The sequence below is a fragment of the Micromys minutus genome, assembly GCF_963924665.1.
Source record: "Micromys minutus genome assembly, chromosome: 1".
NCBI classification, from domain to species: domain Eukaryota; kingdom Metazoa; phylum Chordata; class Mammalia; order Rodentia; family Muridae; genus Micromys; species Micromys minutus.
In genome coordinates this window covers 25,083,054-25,102,266 of record NC_137969.1, presented here as the reverse complement: position 1 = coordinate 25,102,266, position 19,213 = coordinate 25,083,054, and the positions used below count along the sequence as shown (strand labels likewise).

Here is a 19,213-nt window from a genome sequence, read left to right as displayed (position 1 = left end):
AGAGTAAGAAGAGTTGTCTCTCCTAGCTGTGAGGCTGAGAATGCCTGTCTCGTGTAACGAAGGTGTGTGGTCAGTGGGGGAGGAGCCGTGTTGGGAACAATGGCTCACCTGTGCCTCTGACTTGGGTGTGGGGCTCTGAAGTAAATTAGGCATGTGCTGTGACCATATGGGAAGACACCCACCTGGAGTAGGCACTCTGTGACCACCTCCCCTCACCACATCCATTACCCTGTAGTAGTACCACCCACCAGGTTTAGGAGCTGAGCACATGGACAATGGAACCCATGCTGAGACCCTGAACCAGCAGAAGCTCCTCCACAGCCAGCCACAGCTGTGGCACCTTCTCCGGAGTAGTATCTGGTCCAGGCTGGGTAGTATCTTGTCAACATGGCTAAAGCCCTGGTTCTGCCCTACTACTGGTCCTAAGGCCTTGGGTAGGTCTCCTGGCTTCCCTGAACCCCAGTTTTCTCATCTAAGCAGTGGGTATGGTTCTGCCCACACATGGACGCGGATGCATAGAAATCTCCGGATGAGTTGCCGGCACGTGCCTGACAGTGACAAGAACACCACCAGGGCCAAGCTCTTCCAGGTGCAGAGGGAGCCCAACTGTATGTACAGTGAGGAACAGAAAGACACTGAAAAACACAAACTCCAAGGCATCCCAAGCTTCTAGTCAGTGTGCAAACCTCTGCTCACTAGTTCATAGCTTTTCCAGCCACCTAAAGGAACCCTCCACACACCTCTGGTCCCCGGCAGCCTCTGTGGCTTTGCCTGTTCTGGATACTTCTGGGAGTCACACAGTTGGCCTTATATAACTGGCTTCCTTTGTTATAAAGCCATGCAGGATCCTACTGGTGGGTATGCTGCACTGAGTTCTTCACATATAAGCTTAGGAGCCTTTAGCCAGTGTGTGTTGATAACTAGACATAAGAATCTTTGCTCTTCTTTAGACACCAAGGAGTGAATTTATAGTTTATATGGTGCATGGGCACAATTCCTCATAGGCTTTCCACGGTCTTGCTTGTTCTTGTACACTTACAGTTATTTTGATGGGTACAAGATAACCTTGTCCTCAGAGGTACAGGAGCTATTCGGCAGGTTCCCACGACAGTGACATGGAACAGGGGACATCTTTTCAGCTCTATCATTTTCTTACCATCTTTAGAGAAATGTCTAAGTCGCCCCACCCTCACCCCATGGTGTATGTAAACATGTGTGCAGGTGTGTGCACCTGTGTTCAGAGACAAAGGTATCTTCCTTTGTCACTTTCAGCTTGTTCCTTTGAAACAGTCTCTCCATCAACCCATCAGCTGAGAAGCCCCAGCACCACTCCTGTCTCTGCCCCTACTCCCTGAATTACCAGGGTTTCAGGAGCACATGAGAACACGCTCAGCCCATCACCTGGATGACAGGATCTGAACTCGGCTTCCTGTGGCTGCACAGGAAACACTCTTAAGCTGAGAGACCTCTCCAGCCCATCTCTTCTGTTTTTTAAGGACACGCTTATTTGGTCTTAAAACAACAACAGAACAAAACAAGCAAACAAACAACCAGTATTTTGTTAAAGAGTCGCACACTTCCCCAAAACAGAAACCAAACAACCTGTTACACAGACGGTCCCTGGTACAGTCCTAAGTTTGCAGTCTGTTGTTATATGTGGCTTCCCTGTCACATCACTGGCTCTCCTGTCCTGCTAGGCTTTGTTTTCTCCCAGCGGCTAGAACCTCCTGCCTCTGCAGTAGCAACGTTGCTTCTGGGCCCACATAGCCACCTTGGCTTCACAGTTTGGCAAAGGGTTAGGAGCCCCCATACCGTGAGGCCAGACCTTCTGCTCCGAATCCCGCCCCCACCATCATGGGTCCAAAATATGAAGGTTGATTTTTGTGATTTCCAACCTTTATAGATGTCACCACCTATGTGACATCTATATGGCCCTTGACTCACTATTCTTCATACTCATTGTGTGGCTTTGCATTTACAGCTTTAGCTCCCAGTAGTGGCCATAAGTGTTCCCTTGGACATTCAGAGATGGGTTTAAAGCCCTACCCTCTGATAATGGCTTGTTTCCATACTTGTTCAGACTCTAGAAGCCTGACTTAGACCCAACAGTGGGGAGCACAGAGATTTCAATGAGACCCATGGGCAAAAAGTGCTGGTCCCTTCTTGTCTGGGTCACACCTTATTGAAAGGCAGCAGTCTTTACATATTCCGGATCCCATGCCCTTATTAGGTATACAGCTTGCAAAGCCACCCTCCCCTTCTTCGGCTTCTGCCGGGACCATTTGCTGAGTGGGAGATTTTGTGGGTTGCTCATGGTTTTGCTGTCCAGTCCAAGTCTCCTTCCAGGTAAATGCGGGCTTTCTGCCAGGTTTTTATTTGATGGCTTTGCTGTTTTGGATCTTGTAGTTAGGTCCTTCCATCTGTTTATGGAGCTCTTACACCAAAATGAGACAGGCGAAGAGGAGTGGCCAAGGGCACCTGTTGGGATAACCTGTTATTGTTGTTGTTTAACATTGTGTGGATCTGTGTCTCTATATTTTCAGTTGTTAATTCTGAACTGGCAGAGGGCAAAATGCTGGCAGGATCTTGATATTGTCATTTCCATGGCCCATCACAGCCTTACATTTTTAAATACTCGTCCTTCCAAATCTGTTCAGATACTTAAAGGTCAAGTGGTGCTCTTTCTATGCCTAAAGGCAATCTAGAATGGTATCTGAAGCCGTCTTGATGCTGATTGGTTGTAAAAAAGATCTAAAGCCAATAGCTAGGCAGAAAGAAGGAGGAGGAACTTCCTGGCAGAGAGAATGATGCAGGGCAAGAGGGCAAAAGCTGGAGATTCAGAGAGTAGACTTGGAAGGAAACAGACATGGGTCTCAGTGCGGCAGAGAGGTTCAGAGCTAGCAACATCGTTCTCTCCACATATAGTATAGTATGGGTGGGTTGTGGGCAAGACAGCCGGGCTAGGTTAGACGAGCTAGCTGGGAGGCTGCCCACACAAAAGGCCTAAGCTTTAAACTATGTCATTATACTGGTGGTGAATCTGAGAACGTCCCGCTAGATGTACCCAGATATACTCACCACCCAAGCTAGGACCAAGAACACACCCAGTCCCTGCAGACATCTTCCTGTCGCCGCAGCCCCTCTCACTTGGATCCTCTGTTTTGGCATGGTTCCTTACTGTTCAGACTGTCGGCATCCTCTGTTCTAGTTCAGGGCATGAGGGTTGAGGGGTTGTGTGACTCTATGATCTGCACGAGCCAAGGACTTTCAGGTAGGGCTGAGAGCCCACAGGCCCAGTCTGAAGCATGTGCACTTGGGGACCCACTGAGCATCTATTTCAGCTCCATCTTCTGTCTGTAGGATGACTTGCTCAAACCACCTCCCCAAACCCATGCCTTTCATGGTAGTGAAGGCTATAATATAAAGGAATGCTATTGAACTCAAGGGGGCTAGTACGTGTGGATCCGAACACAGTGTGCAGTGTAACAAGTCACAGACATGGTAGCAACTGTTAAAGAGGGAAGTCCAGTCTGTCACCTACTTTCTATGTCTATCTATCTATCTATCTATCTATCTATCTATCTATCTATCTATCTACCTACCTACCTACCTACCTACATACCTATCTATCTATCTATCCATCCATCATCTGTTGTCGGTATCTGTTTCTTTCTCTGTTTCTGTCTCTCCCTCTTCCTCTCTCTCTCTCTCTCTCTCTCTCTCTCTCTCTCTCTCTCTCTCTCTCTCTATGTCTTGCTCTCTCTGTCTCTTCTGTGTGTTTATATCTCTGTGTATGCAGCTTGTGTGAGATGTCTGGAAGAGGACAGGACGGCCTGTCCTCTTGGAACTGGAGTTGCAGACAATTGTGAGCTGCCCAACTTGGGTGCCGAGAACCGAACTCAGGTCCTCTTGATCAACAGTAAGTTCTCTCTACCACTGAGCCAGCTTTCTAGCCCTGAGCCTAGTGTTTCAGAAACTGTTCCCACCAGTGTTCTCTGCCCCCTCTCCATTCACACATGGACACAGCTGGACACACAGGGCTTGTGGGCTTTCACAGACCTGCTGGGAAGAGGTATGGGGAGCTGTGGGGGTGGGCAGGTAGGAAGGTCACAAACTGGGAACATAAATTCTGGCAATAAGATGACATTCTTAAGAAATCAAAGCAGGTTTTGACCTTTGTTCAGAACCCACAACACAGTGCCTCCTGCCCACTCACAATGCTATCCACTACAGTCACCGAATGACCCTGTTATTCAGGCTGGTACTGGAGATGACCAATGTCCAGGAAACACACCAGTCCTGGAGGGGGCCTGCCAGCAAAGCTCAGTGCATTCTTGGAGGAAGGAGCCCAGACATTTGCCAAGCAGTGAGGAATGAATCCGAAAGAATAGGATATAAAGGAGGTGGCTTCGGGAGAAAACAAGGCCATTTGGTGAGACTGGGAGGCTCAGGGGATTCCCAGAGAGCAGGGTTAATAAGAACCAGGGCTGGATTGGGGGCAGCTGCCATGGTTGGGGTTGGTCCTCTGTGCCTTGAAGATTCCTTTGCCAGAGACATGGGCATGGGCTGAGCCGAGAGCTGGGAGAGAAGCTGCCGAGTAGCAGCTGTCAAGGCCTACACAGGAGAGGAACACATTCTACATCCTCCTCCCCCTCTGCAGAGGCCTTGGCCTACTTTTTTCTAGGGAAAACACAGGCAGGGAAGGGAGTGAGGGAAGGTGTTTTGTAAGACCCTTCTACCCCTTCCTATCCAGGAAGGTCCCAATTAAGACTCAAGTTCAGGAGTGGGAGTGGTGCCTCTTCCCATTTTAGGATGCCATGAGATGCGGGCTTCATTTCTCACACTTAGCAACAGGCCCACCTGCTGCAACCTGGGAACAGCGCTAACTCTTGAGAACAGTGGAAATAACATTTAGGACTCTCTCTTTCCTTTTTTTTTCTCTTGGCACCATGAACAAGCAAGCCAGAGGCAAGAAGTTGCAATTAGTGTAATCTATTTATTGTTTTAAGATTAAATTTTGTAATCTGATTTAATGGTTCTTAAGAATTACTGAGCTAGAAAGTGTCAGTTGAGCAAATTGAGAAATGCAGAGATCAAAACAAAACAAAAGCCAAAAGACCCCAAACCTGTCCTCCTGTGCCCATGACCAGAGAAATGAGGTTGCCTGCTCCGAGCTTCCAATCCTTGCTGCTACCTCTTGCCCTCCAAGACATGCAGAGGTGAAGGGACCACGACCCCTTTAATACGTACCTGTCCACAGTCACACCCAGGAACGTTTGGCTGTACAACTGGTCTCCAGAGGTCAAGGATAAGACAGGTGGCATTGGCCCAGGCTCTGATCCTCTGCCTAGCCTGTGCATGTCTGTAATCCCGGATGTGTGCACGGGCAAATGCCCGCCCTGTACACTAAGGGCTACCGGGTACCTGCTGCAGTGGCAACACTTGTGTACTTTGTGCTTTCCCCAGGCCGGAGAGAAGCACTACCACCCTTCCTGTGCGCTATGCGTCAGGTGCGGCCTGATGTTCTCAGAAGGCGAGGAGATGTACCTGCAAGGTAAGCGTTCCGATACTCCCAGCACACGCTCTGCTGGGGGTGATATCAGTCACGGTGCTGCTGGGAGCTGGCACTGACAGACAGACAGACAGACAGACAGACACACACACACATACACACACACACTGTCTTACACACACATACTCTTACACACATACACACTGTCTTACACACACACTCTTACACACATACACACTGTCTTACAACATACTCTTACACACATACACACACACTGTCTTACACACACACACACACACACACACACACACGGACTGTGGTCTCTACTCAGCCGCATCACCATTGAGGGCGTGAGTAAGCCTGAGTGAGTGTGATCAGGCCACTGAAGAACAAGTCAGAAGATCCTCCACGGCCCTTCAGGGCTCATCCCCACTCCAGGACTCACAGACTTTCAGTCATGCCCCACCTGAGCCCTGGCTTGTGATGCCCCTGTCATACTGCACCAAGACTAGACTTCTTTCCTGAAGTGTGGGGAGAAGCAGCTTTTATAACATTGAGAGCAGAGGGAGATTAAAAGACAGGAGCCCTCTAATCCATTCATGGGAAACCCACCCGCTCACCTTTAAAAATCATATTGACAGGGCCAGTGAGGTGGCTCAGTGGTTAGAGAGCCTCCTGCTGCACAAACCTTATAACCTATAAGTTCCATCCATGGAACCCAAGTAAAGGTGGAAGGAGAGAGCAGACCCTATGGAGCTGCCCTCTGACCTTTATGTGTGCACCGTGGGACACATGCCCCCACACAATATCAGTAAAATAAAAATAAATTACAACAGTAGTGTCAACATGGAAAACAATGGTGACCCAGCTTAGCCACCTTCATGGCTAAATCTCATTCTAGAGCCACGAGATGTATCATTCCCAACAATAGGGTGAGCATCCCATAGCCGAGTAGAGGGCATGATGGGACTGCAAATGGCAGGGATGGCAGAGAGGTCACTTCCTGCCCCAAGGAGACAGAGCAGCCAACTGAAGCTGGCTGGTGGATTAACACCACTCATGCAGGCCTGAGGGAGTTTCTGACTCTCCCCTTCTGGTCTTGGAAAGTCAAAGAAACAACACGGCTTCACCATTACTGGGGATGACGTCATTTGAGGGAAGGTGTTCCATAGGGACCTGGTGCAAGCTTGGATGGAAGTCATAGCCTAGGCAACTGTCTTCCTTGGACATTACAGTGTAGTAAAGGAGAGGGGTCCTTGAAGCTCCTGGGCTGGAGACTAAGCCAGGCCACAAGGCCATCTGCCACCTCTTCCAAGATGAGCCCTTTCAGACAGTGTCTTGCAGTTGATATTAAACTCTGATCGGGGCACCCCATGTTCCCTCAATTCTTTCCTATTGGTTGAAAGCAGAGTAGGGGAGGCAGTGACCCTTGTAGGGGAAAAAATACAGTTTTCTCTTTACCCTTGGGGATGCCCGTAAGGGAAGGTAGGTGACAGAAGTAAATGAATGAGTGTCCCCTTGTGTATACGCACGAGAGCCAGGGTGACAGTACATCTCCAGGGTGGACCTCAGAGGGCAGCTTTGATTTCTGGCTGAGATACCACATTCTTAACTAAGAAGGTTGGGAAGATGTCAAATAGAGGAAGGAGACCTTCCCAGTGATGGGACCCCCCCCCCCCCCGCTGACTCCCCATCTGCCAGCTGAGGTGTAACCTCATACACGGAGACCCCTATACAACTCTGGACTTCTCCTCTGTAGTAATCTCCTTTCCGTTGCATCATTCTTGAGTTTTTCATGTCCCCAGCTAACCAGCTCAAAGTGACCCTTCTGCCACAGAGGCCATGGCTGTCACATGCCTCTGCTGGCCACATGTTGGGGTAGCATGTTCTGAACCCCTTGATCTCAAGGGGGGGGGGATCTCTGTTTTTCTAGTTTCATTTCTGCTGTCGTGATAAAAATATCCTGATCCTAGAGGAAGAAAAAGTTAATAGTTAATGACTCCTGATTGGTCCATTAGTGCAGGGAAGTCGAGGCAGGAACTTAACATAGCCAGTCATACCCACAGTGCAGATCAGGGAGAAACAAATGCCCAGGTGCTGCCTTCTTGCTTAGTACTCAGCTAGCCATCTCTGCTCTTGTACAGCCCGGGACCCAAAGCCAGGGAATGACACCCCCCATGATGGGCTGAGTCATCTTACATTGGTTAAAATTTAAGACCAACCTCATCTAGACAATTCCTCGGGTGAAACTATTCTCCATGATTCTAGGTTGTGTCAAGTTGACAAGGAAAATTAGCCAACACATGCATCTAGGGTGGGGAATCCATACTGAAATCGGGGCAAGGGTATCACCAGAGATGAACAAGGAATGTCACCCAACATGAAGGTGGCCAGGGGTCTGGAGGGAAAGATTCTCAATTACGTGCAGAAGTCAAGGACCACACAGAGGTCACCGCCTTGTCTAATCTGAAGTTTAATTAAGGAGGAAGGAGCATGTATCTCCCAGCTCCTACTGAGTGCTGGGAACTGTTGCAGTAAATATTAAATAGGATGGCTTATCTCTTTATCGGCCCCCACAGTCTCACTCCGAGGATGCCACTCTAGTGTGGAGCCAAGCTCACAGACTGTCACTTGGTCCATGAGCTACACTCTCCATGAGATTCCCTTCCCAGGCAGCTCATTCTGCCCAACCTGGTGCTCCTGTGCCGGGTGGATATGACCGCCTCAGCATTTTTCTTTACCCCACTGCCTGGAACAAACATTACTACAAAGCCTAGTAGCCTTTCATGATTGTTTTATATATTAAATTCTCAATCTACAAACCCTCTACACAATAAGATTATATCCAATAGACAAAGATACAAACTGCTCTTCTATATGAGATTAAAGGCCTATAGAATCCCTTAAAATATTCATATCTAACTATCGCCAAATAAGTCCACCTAGATCCAGCTCATCCTTCTCAAGCTCCATCTTGATTTCTCTCTTTCTCTCTGCCCTCTCTTCTATTTTTCTACCTTTTCTCCACCTACCTCTCCACTGTCCAATCATGTATCACCTTAATATCAATCCCCAGGGAACAGATAGGGCAGGCCGGCCAGCCCACCTTCCAGAGCAGCAGCCAGAGAGAGCTGGTGTGAGGCCAAGGGATCCAGATGCACCAGCAGTAAGGCTCAGAGTGCTGCTTGGAGGAGGTGTGGGCAGGACTTGGCTGGCCCATGGATGAAGGGATGAATAGGAAGACAGAGGACCTGTCAGGAGCCTATATCTAAGCTGAGGGTGACAAAACTGTCTAAGCCTGGTGATCTAGTCCTTACCAGACTAGGTGCAGCAAGAGGAGAGAGCTCACCTCTCAGTCCCTGCCCAGGGCTAACAGGAGATATAGAAGCAGGTAGATTGAGAGGAGTTGCTTCATCCCAGGGGAGGGGACCAGGGGACACTGGCATGAATGGGATGCTGGGGACTAGCAATAGGGTGGGTATGATCCGTGGGCTAAGTGAGGATAGCCTTGTGTTGATATTTCATCTCTCTGGTCACTGATTCTTTCTGCTGGGGTCTTAGGGGCAGCTGAGCAGGGGTAGGCAGGGTTCAGATCTGGCATCTGGTGCATGTTGCCCACAGACCAGTGCTGCATAATGACAGAGAGGCATTCTGATCTGTGTGTCAGACAGGCCTCCCTTTTCTGAGGCAGGCAAGCCCTGGGGTGATGTCAGATGTGACACTCTCGTTCCCACTGTTGCCTATTGTCCCCAAAGCAAGATCCCGAGAACCAGGCCAGCCACTGTGGCTGCCCAGTGGGAGGCCCTCCGCAGAGGCTCCGCTGTATCCATAAATAGAGCCCTTAGACAGAGGGGTGGCCAATGCCAAGCACAGACAGTGGCTTCAGGACACGTGCCCACATGGAGGTGCCGTCATCTCATGAAAACAAAGATTCCCTTCACCAGTCTAGACTGGTCCAATTATTGCCATGGGACCTGCTGGGGCTTCCTGTGACACGGGGTCCAGGTTTCACTTTCAGGCTGGTGGAGAGCTCTGAGGAGCTGAAGCCTATGGCTAGAGCCTTGTGTGGAACCCCACCATCCCTGGCCACCCTGAGGTCCTCTTTGACTGTTCATACACATGCTGTCTGTGAAGGTGATGTCTGACTTGTTCTGTTGCTGTGGTCAGCGCTCTTGCACACGTGGGTGCTATGACCCTCATGGTGTCATTCTTCTGCATTTGATTCTACCTCTGAGAATACCCCCCTGACCATCTTAGGCTGAGCTGTGTGCCCAGGCTCCCTGGGAACTCCATGGCCAGCCTTAGGAGTGACTGGTTGGCATTGGGAAGTTCTCCCGTTTCCCTCATGTCCTTGCTTCATGTGAGCCAAGCTGTTCCAACCAGGTGCTATGATCTCAGCATCACAGAGGGGAGGCGTGGAGCCTGTTCAAAGGGCATTGAGCAGGTATCCATGCACGGATCCCGCATCTAGAACTACGCTCTGATCGCCTCCTCTTGGGACTCTGTCTACAGGCTCTTCCATCTGGCATCCAGCATGTCGACAGGCAGCCAGGACTGAAGATAAGAGCAAGGTTGGTGAGATTCATGGCTTTCCCGTGTGTCCTTCTCCACATGCAGGTTAGAGGGAGAGACACAGGCCAGCCCACCCATGCTTGTCAGACGGGACAGCCAGGCTCAGGGGATGGAGGGCCACAGGGGAGGGAGCAGGTAGGTCAGTGAGCCATCATTCAGGTCCGATGGGGCTCCAAGGAGACCAGATGGCCCAGTCCAGCCAATCTCCTTGTCCAGGCAGTGAATGAAGATGGCCATGACCGTTTGAGGGACCCCAGATGGTCCCTATGGCCATCAGAACATTTGCAGGTCCAAACTGCACCTTGGCTTGTCAGTTCCCATACCAGCACTGATGGCTGGCCTGCCTGCCACAGGGCAAGTTCTGGATGGTTAGAACGAACACCCAGCAAGTCCCAATGCAAAGATTCCACTCTCTTTTCCCTGTGAAGGTGGACATGTCACCCTCCTGCGCAAATGCAGGACAGGGCACACAGGACACTGCCGACCAGGCAAGCTCCATGCCTGAGATTCCACTGAGGCTCTGGCAAAGGCGTTGTGTGTGACTCAATAAGCCCATGTCAACTGCTCCTCTGTGACCTGAGGCTCTTGCCCTAGGGCACAGGTTGGTCTCCCTAATATGGCTGTTCATACCATGAGATGGTCCTGTGTACCGCAACCCCCTTCCTGAACACAGCTGCTACTGAGGTGAGGTAAATGTGACCTCCTAGGAGCTGAGAACAAAGGTCAGCTTCCAGGGAAGGACCAGGTTCTGAACCTCACAGAAGAAGCCCTGCCGTATGCCAGGCCTCAGGGCTATGGCCGAGAGATGGAGAGACAATAGCCACTCTGGATGGGAAGGGAGCACAGCGTTCGGAGGAGGGTAGGCTAAAGCCTATACAGAGATCAAACCCAGGCCCTGGGAGCAGAGAGATTTCCAGGATGGTGCCTTCCTTCTTGGGTATAATACAGAACAGAAGCGGGGCTGGGATGAAGAGGAGTGGGAGGAGGAGAAAGAGAAACAGAAGGAGGAGGGGGAGTGAGAAGGGGAGGAGGAGGGAAAAAAGAAGTTTGGCTGTAACAGAATCAAGATAGGAAGGCAGCAAAGAGAAGCAGAGACCAGCAGGGTGCTCTCCGGAATCCTCTCAGCAGTTCTGCCTTTGTCTGTGAGGAGTTTATATACCACCCCACCCACCCTACCACCACCCCACAACCACCCCACCCACACCCCCTCACACACACCCACCCACCCACTCACACACATCCACCAACACTCACACATCCACACACCCACCCACACCCACCCATTCACAGTCACACACATCCACCAACACACCCACACACCCACACACCCACACCCACCCACCCACACCCACTCCCAGCCCAGTGACTGCCTCAATGCCCTATCATCCTATTAAGCCTTTTATGTGGCTTTCCAGGTAGGAGGCCAGTAAGCAACACCACATTGTCTGCTCTGTTTTCCCCAGTGGCGGACTGTCTCTGCAAACCGCATCTGCCACTCAGGGCATCCCTGCCCTCAGTCATGACCAATGACATGTGACCATTGAGTCTGACTCTATGTTGTCTATAAGGTCCCCTGTGCAGCCCAATGGTTCAGAAGAAGGAGGGGGGCCTGGCATGCCCAGAGGCCTTAGACACACACATGCATGTGCTCAGGGAAGCATCCTGACCTGTGACTAGGAAACAGAGCTAAGAAAGATCTGATACTCTGCTTGCCTCCCTTGCCCTAGCCAGGATCAAAGGCAGTAGAGGTGGTCCACGCCCCGTACCAGCTGCAGAAGACAACAAACAGCCTTCCTCATTTTCTCTAGTCCCTGGCCAGATGGAAGGCCCTGAGGAGTGGGTGCTGCCAAGCCAGGGAAGAAGGCAGCCTTGTTTTTCTGGGCCTGCGCAGGAGGGCCGTCTGGTCTGAACAGCTATTGAAGGAAGTAGTTTAGAAATGAAGGTTGTCCCCTTCAGCCAACATTTGGGGCAGAGGCTGGGTAGCCTGAGACCAGCTGGCTTCTTGGTGCTGAGCCCAGGCTATCCAGGGCTGGCTCTTTCTGGCCTGGCCTTGGGGGTGGAGGGAACAGACTCCTGCCTTCTGTTGCTCTCCAAGTGAGCACCTTCTGAGTAAGCACAGTCAGGCAGGCCTGGTCGGCTTAGGAAGGCTTCTGTCCCTGAGGAACAGGGCACCTGGAGGTGGCTCCTGTGTTATTGACCCTTGAAACCTGTCAGTATGTGGAGGCCGCACTTCCTTTCTTCCCAGTGATAAGAAACGGCTTGCCTGTCCTGGATTTAACAGTAGTCACCTTAACAAGTGTCTCTGGATGCTGAGCCTCGGACATCTGCAGGATACTCAGGGGACTCATTATCCAGCAAGGCCCTGGCTCTTGGTTGGTCTGTCTATGCAGGGCCAGGCCAGCAGGAAGACACATGGGCCTTCCTTGTTGTCTGCAAAGGCTCAATAATGGCATAGCTCTTTGTCCTCCACACAGTATGTTGTGATCACAGGATGGTCAGTGGACATTAGGCGATCTAGTCATGATGACCCAGCCCCACAAGTGTCATGGCGTCCTTAGGATGGCACCCAGTGTCCACAGGCATCATGGCATCTTTAGAACAGCACCCATTCACCATTTGTTCTCAGAAATTTTGTATCTGGAGCTAGGGCGTGAAGGAGGCCCGTGGAGTCTCCCCTGGTTCCAGGTCCCATTCTTATCTCTGTGGCTGGAGGCAAGGCAGCGCCACATGGCTCTGGGGAGTGAGGTGCTGAGGCTCGCTGCGGGTCTTTGTGGGACAGACTTCAGGTCAGGATAGTACCCCTGGTGACAGTCACCTCAACTCTGCCGACAGTGAATTAGGTTGTGTTCTCTGTCCTCCCCACGTAGCTGGATATTGAGTACAGGAAGGCTCACATCACCTCAGGGTGCTCGGAGCACAGGGCACCAGAAGGGCTGAGAGCGCTCATCTCTGCCCACTCTGTGAGGGACTTTGCTCTGGATGCCACCAGGGCTGCAGGGCAGCAGCTGCAGGCCCCTATCTGGTTATTTGGCCACTTTACAATGAAGGGGGACATTTCCAAAGCAGGAACTCCAGGCAGGTGTCACCTAGGGTCAGTAGAGTATAGTGGTCACCTGGCTTCTCACTGTAGGACCGTCCCTGGCTTCCAGGCACCAATTACAGGTATGAGGGAAGCCATCTTCTCTGCATCAGCAAATGATATGAGGTGGTCTCATCCCTGTCAGCCCCAGAAACCTATGGCCTCAGATGTCAGGCAGCCCCCCCCCCGAGTTGGCGCCTGTTAAGTGTAACCCCTAATTCTAGGGTCTGAGGGCTGCATGCAGGAAAGGCAGGGCTTGGTGCTGCGGGGCCCAGAGCACAGGACCTACAGAGGGGTTAGGAGTGATCTCAAGAGCAAGCTTCACGCCGTCCATCCTCTCTCCCTTCTAGATGCACAATTCTGTTTGCAGTCAGCCCTGCCCGGGCACCCTGCCCTGTGCCTTACAGGTTTGTGCCTCCTCCTGCTCTGTGTGACACGTCTGGTGTCTGCCTGTTGCTGCTGGTGTCATGCTGTGTAGGAAGAGCTCAGGAGGGGAGACCTCCTCTGGTTGGGCTTGGTTCTTCCAGCCTAGAGGCTCCAACCCTTTCCTGCTTCTCTGTGCCAGGAGTCAGGGCCCCAGGTGATGGCAGACCTGCTCCCCCTGAAGCCTCTCTGTTTGAACTTGGCAGCAGCACCTTCTTGTTTTCTCACACGTGTGTGTGTGTGTGTGTGTGTGTGTCCATGTTCTAAACTTTTTATGATGATCCTAAGGAGGTTGGCTTAGATTCACCCAGTGGGTTAGAGTCACACACTGAGGTACTAGGGTAGGGTTTCTACGTAGGAAATTTGGGGAAACCACATTGGTCCCTAAAAGATGTTAACTGCTGCAGGAGCAGGAACATGGCAGACGCCAAAGAAGAGCCTCCCGAGGAAAACAAGGCAGGGTTGGTGGTGGTACAGGTCACTGAAGCTACACAGCGGGGGACAAGAGTATAAAGGTCGAGGGGTCAGAATTCCTGCCTTCTGTGGGGCAGCGAATAGGAAGACACAGCCTGGGGCAGGACTTTAGAACTGGAGAGGGGTGGAGGGTGGCCAGGTGTGGGGAGTTCTGGAGGTCTGTGTGCAGGAGAGGAAGGAGGAGCTAGAGCTAGCTTGAGGAGGGCTATCTGAGGATGCTGGCCCACTGTCAGCAGGGGAGACTGGGAGGAGGCTAGGTGTGAAGAGAGTGACATCACTGGAGCTGAGCTTAGGTGAGAGAAAGGAGCAGCTGAGAGTCAGGTCAGGGAGGCAGAGGATGTGGCTGGAGGACTGAAGCTCATACAAAGAGAGGAGTCACGAGGTTCCTGTGCCATGGAGAACAAGGGGTTGCTAGACATTTGCCTCTGTCCCCAGAGACGGGACCACTTCACCCCAGCATCCTCATTCCGAGCTTTCAGTGAGCATCGGGTTGTGGACACCTCACCCTCACATGACCTGCTGTGTTTGTGGTAGCTTCAGTTGTTCACCCAAGCCTGTGTGTTTGTTCTGAGACTTCCTTCAACCCACAAAAGGGGGAAAATTCTACCTGCTGAGCTCACTGACATTCCTGCCTGCATCCTGGAGATACCTCCAGAAGATTCCCGATGGCGCCACTCCACTTCAGGTCAACTTGTACGTCTCTGTTCTAGGAAACCAGGGCTTCCTCGGAGAGCATTGTCTCTGTGCCTGCCTCCAGCACGTCGGGGTCCCCAAGCCGTGTGATCTACGTAAGTGGGGGTCATGGAGAGTGCCATGGGGTGGCGGTGGGCTCACCACTGAGCCAGCCAGCCCTGTGGGAACTGCAGAGTCTACTGAGAGAGGTCACTTAGCACTCCCTTGGGGAAGAAATGGGTACAAACTAGAGAGTGACTCAGGATCTGAGATCGAAATGCATCTGTGCAGTCTGACACATGGACCCTTTCCCCAACTAGCTATGAGAGGAGAAACATCATATGTAGATGATGTCACAGCACTGCAGGGGGGCATGGCTGGCCTGCACTTAGACTGAGCCAAGGGCACTTGAAGGAAGGATGTTGTTTGCCTGACCCACAGTGCAGGTCCTCGACCGTGAACACAGAAGGCTCCTGTCCAGCTCCTCAAGAGAAGTGCACAGAGACGCATGCATAAATGCCAATAGCCTTCACCAATTAGAACGCTTAGCCCGTTGTCAGGGCAACCATTCGAGGTCTTTGCACAGAGAAAGTAACTAATACCACAAGCTAGTTGCCAAACACTGTTTGCAGCAGGGTTAGCTTCTAGGTTTGGGAGGGTCTAGGTTGTACAGGAGCCTGAGAGAAGAGGGGACCACCCAGGGCCAGCTGACCTCCTACCCAAGCACTGTGGGCTAGGTGAAGATAGCCAGGGGGACAGGTGAGCTGTCCTCGCCATGGACACATTCTTCCTGGTTACCCAGGAGATAAAAGTCTCTGGGTGCCCCACTGCAGCCTGCAGGACCCTCTACAGAGCATTAGAGTGAGATTCTCGTAGCAGCCAGACAGCTCATGAAGCAGTTGATGGCTCAGGACTATAGGAGGCAGAGGCTGGGGTGCCCACCCAGTCTGGGCAGATGCCTGGTCGCTCAGCATGAGAAAGGTTAACAAAGCCAGTGGATTTCTGGACAATTCGAGTCCTGGTCCTGGGATGTGAGAGAGGATATACATTCCACAGGTCAGCCCTCCCAGGAGAGAATCCGACCCTGATGGAAGAGATCTCTGTGAGTGGGAATAGCATGGGACAAGCTCTTTAATGAAGGAGGGAAACCACAGGAGCTGAGGGGCAGGGAGTATGGAACCCAGGGAGAGGAGACCAAGATAAACTGATGACCAGGGAAAGATTTCCTGAGTTCTGTTCATCCAGACGGCTAAATAATCCCAACGGTATGGTCCACAGTTTGTAAACCCTGGCTTGGGATTTGACCTTAGATCTTTTGAGGCTTGCCCTGGGCTCCAGAAGGAACAGTTAGAGATGTGAAACACTAAACCTCCAGTTGTAGTGTACTTCTCTCTGCCAGACGTCCCAAGGGAGTCCTGGAGTGAGCCTATTGGTCAAGAAGGCTCCCTAGAGGGTATGGGTAAGGGCTGCTGGGCTCTGGAGGGCCCAATTTGTTTTGAACAGACAATTAGCAAAGATGCATATGGCCTGAGACAGGAACAGCCCAGAGGTGTCATTAGGAGAACCACTTGATAACATAGCTATAGAAAGGGTGGGGCTTACAGAAGGGAGTATCAGTTGGAGGAAGGGTTCTAGGGCCAGATAGCTACCATACTTTCCTAGGTGAGTGACTCTGGGCAAACTGCTCAACCTCTCTGAGCTCTAGACTCTCCATCTGTATAAATGGGAGTACTGTGAACATCCCTGTCCTAGGCAGCTGTGGGTTTCTGTGTCTGATCCGGCTCAGAATCTGCTGTGGCTGTTGAAGCTTTGAGTCAGAATCCCAGCAGGGGAGGCCACACAAAGGCTGATGTAGAAATTAGACTTGGGCAGGGAGGGATTAGAGAGCTGGGCAGAAGGCTGGGAAGAGCTGAGATGCTCCCCGCACCAGAGGGGATAGGTGGGGCTACAGAGTGTGTATGGATGCAGGGGACACTGTCCGAGGAGGGTGGGCAGAAAGAGCAGGAGCTGCAGCAGTGAAGTAACCTCATCCGAGCCAGCACAGTGGCTCACAGCATCTCACATCGCAGCACCCTGTCAAATGCTGAGCAGCCATCTTGCTGCTGTTCTGTACTTGCTCAAAACTGCTGAGGTGAGGAGAGGATGGGAAGGAATGTGCAGATGCGGCTGTGTGTGCAATGATGTGGGTGGAATGAGTTATGCTAGTGTGTGTGTGTGTGTGTGTGTGTGTGTGTGTGTGTGTGTGTGTGTGTGCATATATGTGCGCATGTGTCTTCGAATGTGTGTGTGTGCGTGTGTGTGTGTCTAAGTTTGTAAGTTTGTAAGAGCCAGTCCTGGTGTACAAGTAGCCGTGCATATATATGAGGATGTGTTGTAAGCCGGCAGGTGTGTGGTATCATGTGGAGTGGGTGTTACTGGTGCATCCCCCATCGCTCTGTGTGTGCTCTGATGTGTGCAGGCACACCTGTGTGCACTTGCATGGAAGCACACTGACGTGAGCTGGGGATTGTGCGCATGCACATCTGTGATATATGTTATATACCTGTAACCATGTGTCGTTTTAGGTCATGGTCTGAGTCTCACCGTCAGGCCCTACATCAGTACATTATGGGCACAACCAATGGCTTCGGTGTCTGACTCCAGGGCTGTCCTTGTAGTCAGGTCCTTGGCTTTGCACCCCTGCCCCACCTTCACTGGGTGTTCAGTGTGCTCATACCCTGCTGGATCCCTGCAAACCCAGGCCATCCTCCCTGCTGGCTGTAAAGCGGCTCTGGCCTGGCGTGTGTCATCAGTGTCCCCTCCTCTGCTCTCTCCTCCGTCAGGCAAAGCTTGGAGATGAGATCCTGGACTACAGGGACTTGGCTGCTCTTCCCAAAAGCAAAGCGATCTATAACATCGACCGCCCCGACATGATCTCCTATTCACCCTACATCAGCCACTCGGCTGTGGGGGACCGGCAGAGCTACGGTGAGGTACGGATCTTCACCATGTGTCGCATGCCCTCCCCAGTGCTGACTCTTGTGGACAGAGTTTAGTCATGGCCAACATCTGCTTCTTCGCCCCCAGATAACACGTCCATCTTACTTAAGGTACTCCCACTCAACCACACTCCCTCAGGAAGAAGTGAGTCTGAGAGTGAAGTGGAGGCGAGCAGAGCTCAGGAGAGAGAAGCACACTCTGCAGATGTCTGCGTTTTCCTGGCCTCTGAGTGTTTTATGATTAAGTGTGTCATCTTCTCTCTCTGGACCATATGGCCTTAAGCCCACATTCCCAGGCCAGCATCTCCTCTATGGGTTCCTTGAGCCCATCCCTAGGCTGGCTAAACCGGTCATGATTGCTTAGTGTTTCTGAAAATAGAAGGCACCTGTCTTAATTAGTCTCATTGCTATGAAGAGACACCATGACCACAGCAACTCTTATAAAGGAAAACATTTAATTGGGGCTGGCTTACAGCTTCAGAGGTTCAGTCCATTGTTGTCTTGGCAGGGAGCATGGTGGCATGCAGGCAGACATGATGCTGGAGAAGGAGCTGAGAGTCCTACATCTTAATCTGCAGGCAGCAGAAGCAGAAGTGTGCCACACTGGGCATAACTTGAGCATATATGATCTTTAAACCCACCTCCATAGTGACGCACTTCCTTCAAAAGGCCACACCTCCTAATAGTGCCACTCCCTATGGTCAAGCATTCAAACACATGAGTCTCTTGGGGCCATCCTTATTCAAACCACCATGGCATCTATTGGTGATGTTTTGTTCAAGCTGCCTGTTTCCACTGAACACAGTTCCTATTAGGTCTCATTTCCTTCTGTTAGAGTTTAGTGTGGCTTTGGCTATATGTGGAGCTCAGGACAAATGTTTAACTGGAGCAGGGAAATGGTCATTTCTAACACATGCCCCTTTGACTCCCTCCTATGGCTTTAGCAAGACCTTGTGGGGCATAAGGGCCAAGACTCAGGGGACTGTTGAGTTGCTCAGCTTGGCCCTGCATAGATTAGAGTCCCCAGACAAGTCTGAAGGCTAAGAGGACCACTCAGGGACCAAGAAGAGCAAAGGGTGTGGCCCTTCTGGTGTGCAGCCTGAGGAGAAAAGAACCAACCTTGTGACTACTGCACCACCTACCTGGTACCTGAGCTGGGTGTGGGCTTCACCACCCCACATCTAGCCTTCAGGCAGCAGGCAACTGGATAGGGTCAGAGGTCAAGCAACTTGACTGTATCCCTTTTGAGATCCAAATCCCGGCTTTTCTCTCCTAAAGACCATGCACTGGCTATTCCCTGGCTGATCCTCAGGGACATGGAATTCAAGCCTCAGAGTTGGGTTCAAGTCCCACTGTACTCAGCCTCAGGATGCCAGGAAGGTCCTCCCCAAATGGAACATTGTCATTCCTTTAGTGGCCTTGGGATGCCATGATGGGGAATATTGCAGTGAGTAGCATTGATTTGCAAGCCCACAGACTGTTGACAGCATTGTCCTATAGCCA

General features: G+C 51.4%; 1 protein-coding gene across 6 annotated transcripts in view; it reads left to right on the top strand.

Moving 5' to 3' along the window:
• Positions 1 to 19,213, top strand: part of ABLIM2 (actin binding LIM protein family member 2) — a 123,656-nt gene that overhangs the window by 60,231 nt on the left and 44,212 nt on the right. For all 6 annotated transcript variants that reach the window (XR_013975277.1, XR_013975278.1, XM_080926457.1 and 3 more), the window contains 5 exons: positions 5,467 to 5,554; positions 10,025 to 10,083; positions 13,514 to 13,570; positions 14,771 to 14,848; positions 17,555 to 17,704. Coding sequence is in view for 4 of the 6 variants with exons in the window: in XM_080926457.1 (XP_080782583.1) it covers positions 5,467 to 5,554; positions 10,025 to 10,083; positions 13,514 to 13,570; positions 14,771 to 14,848; positions 17,555 to 17,704 (432 nt within the window). In the remaining 2 variants the exon portion in view is untranslated. The remainder of the gene's footprint in view (positions 1 to 5,466; positions 5,555 to 10,024; positions 10,084 to 13,513; positions 13,571 to 14,770; positions 14,849 to 17,554; positions 17,705 to 19,213) is intronic.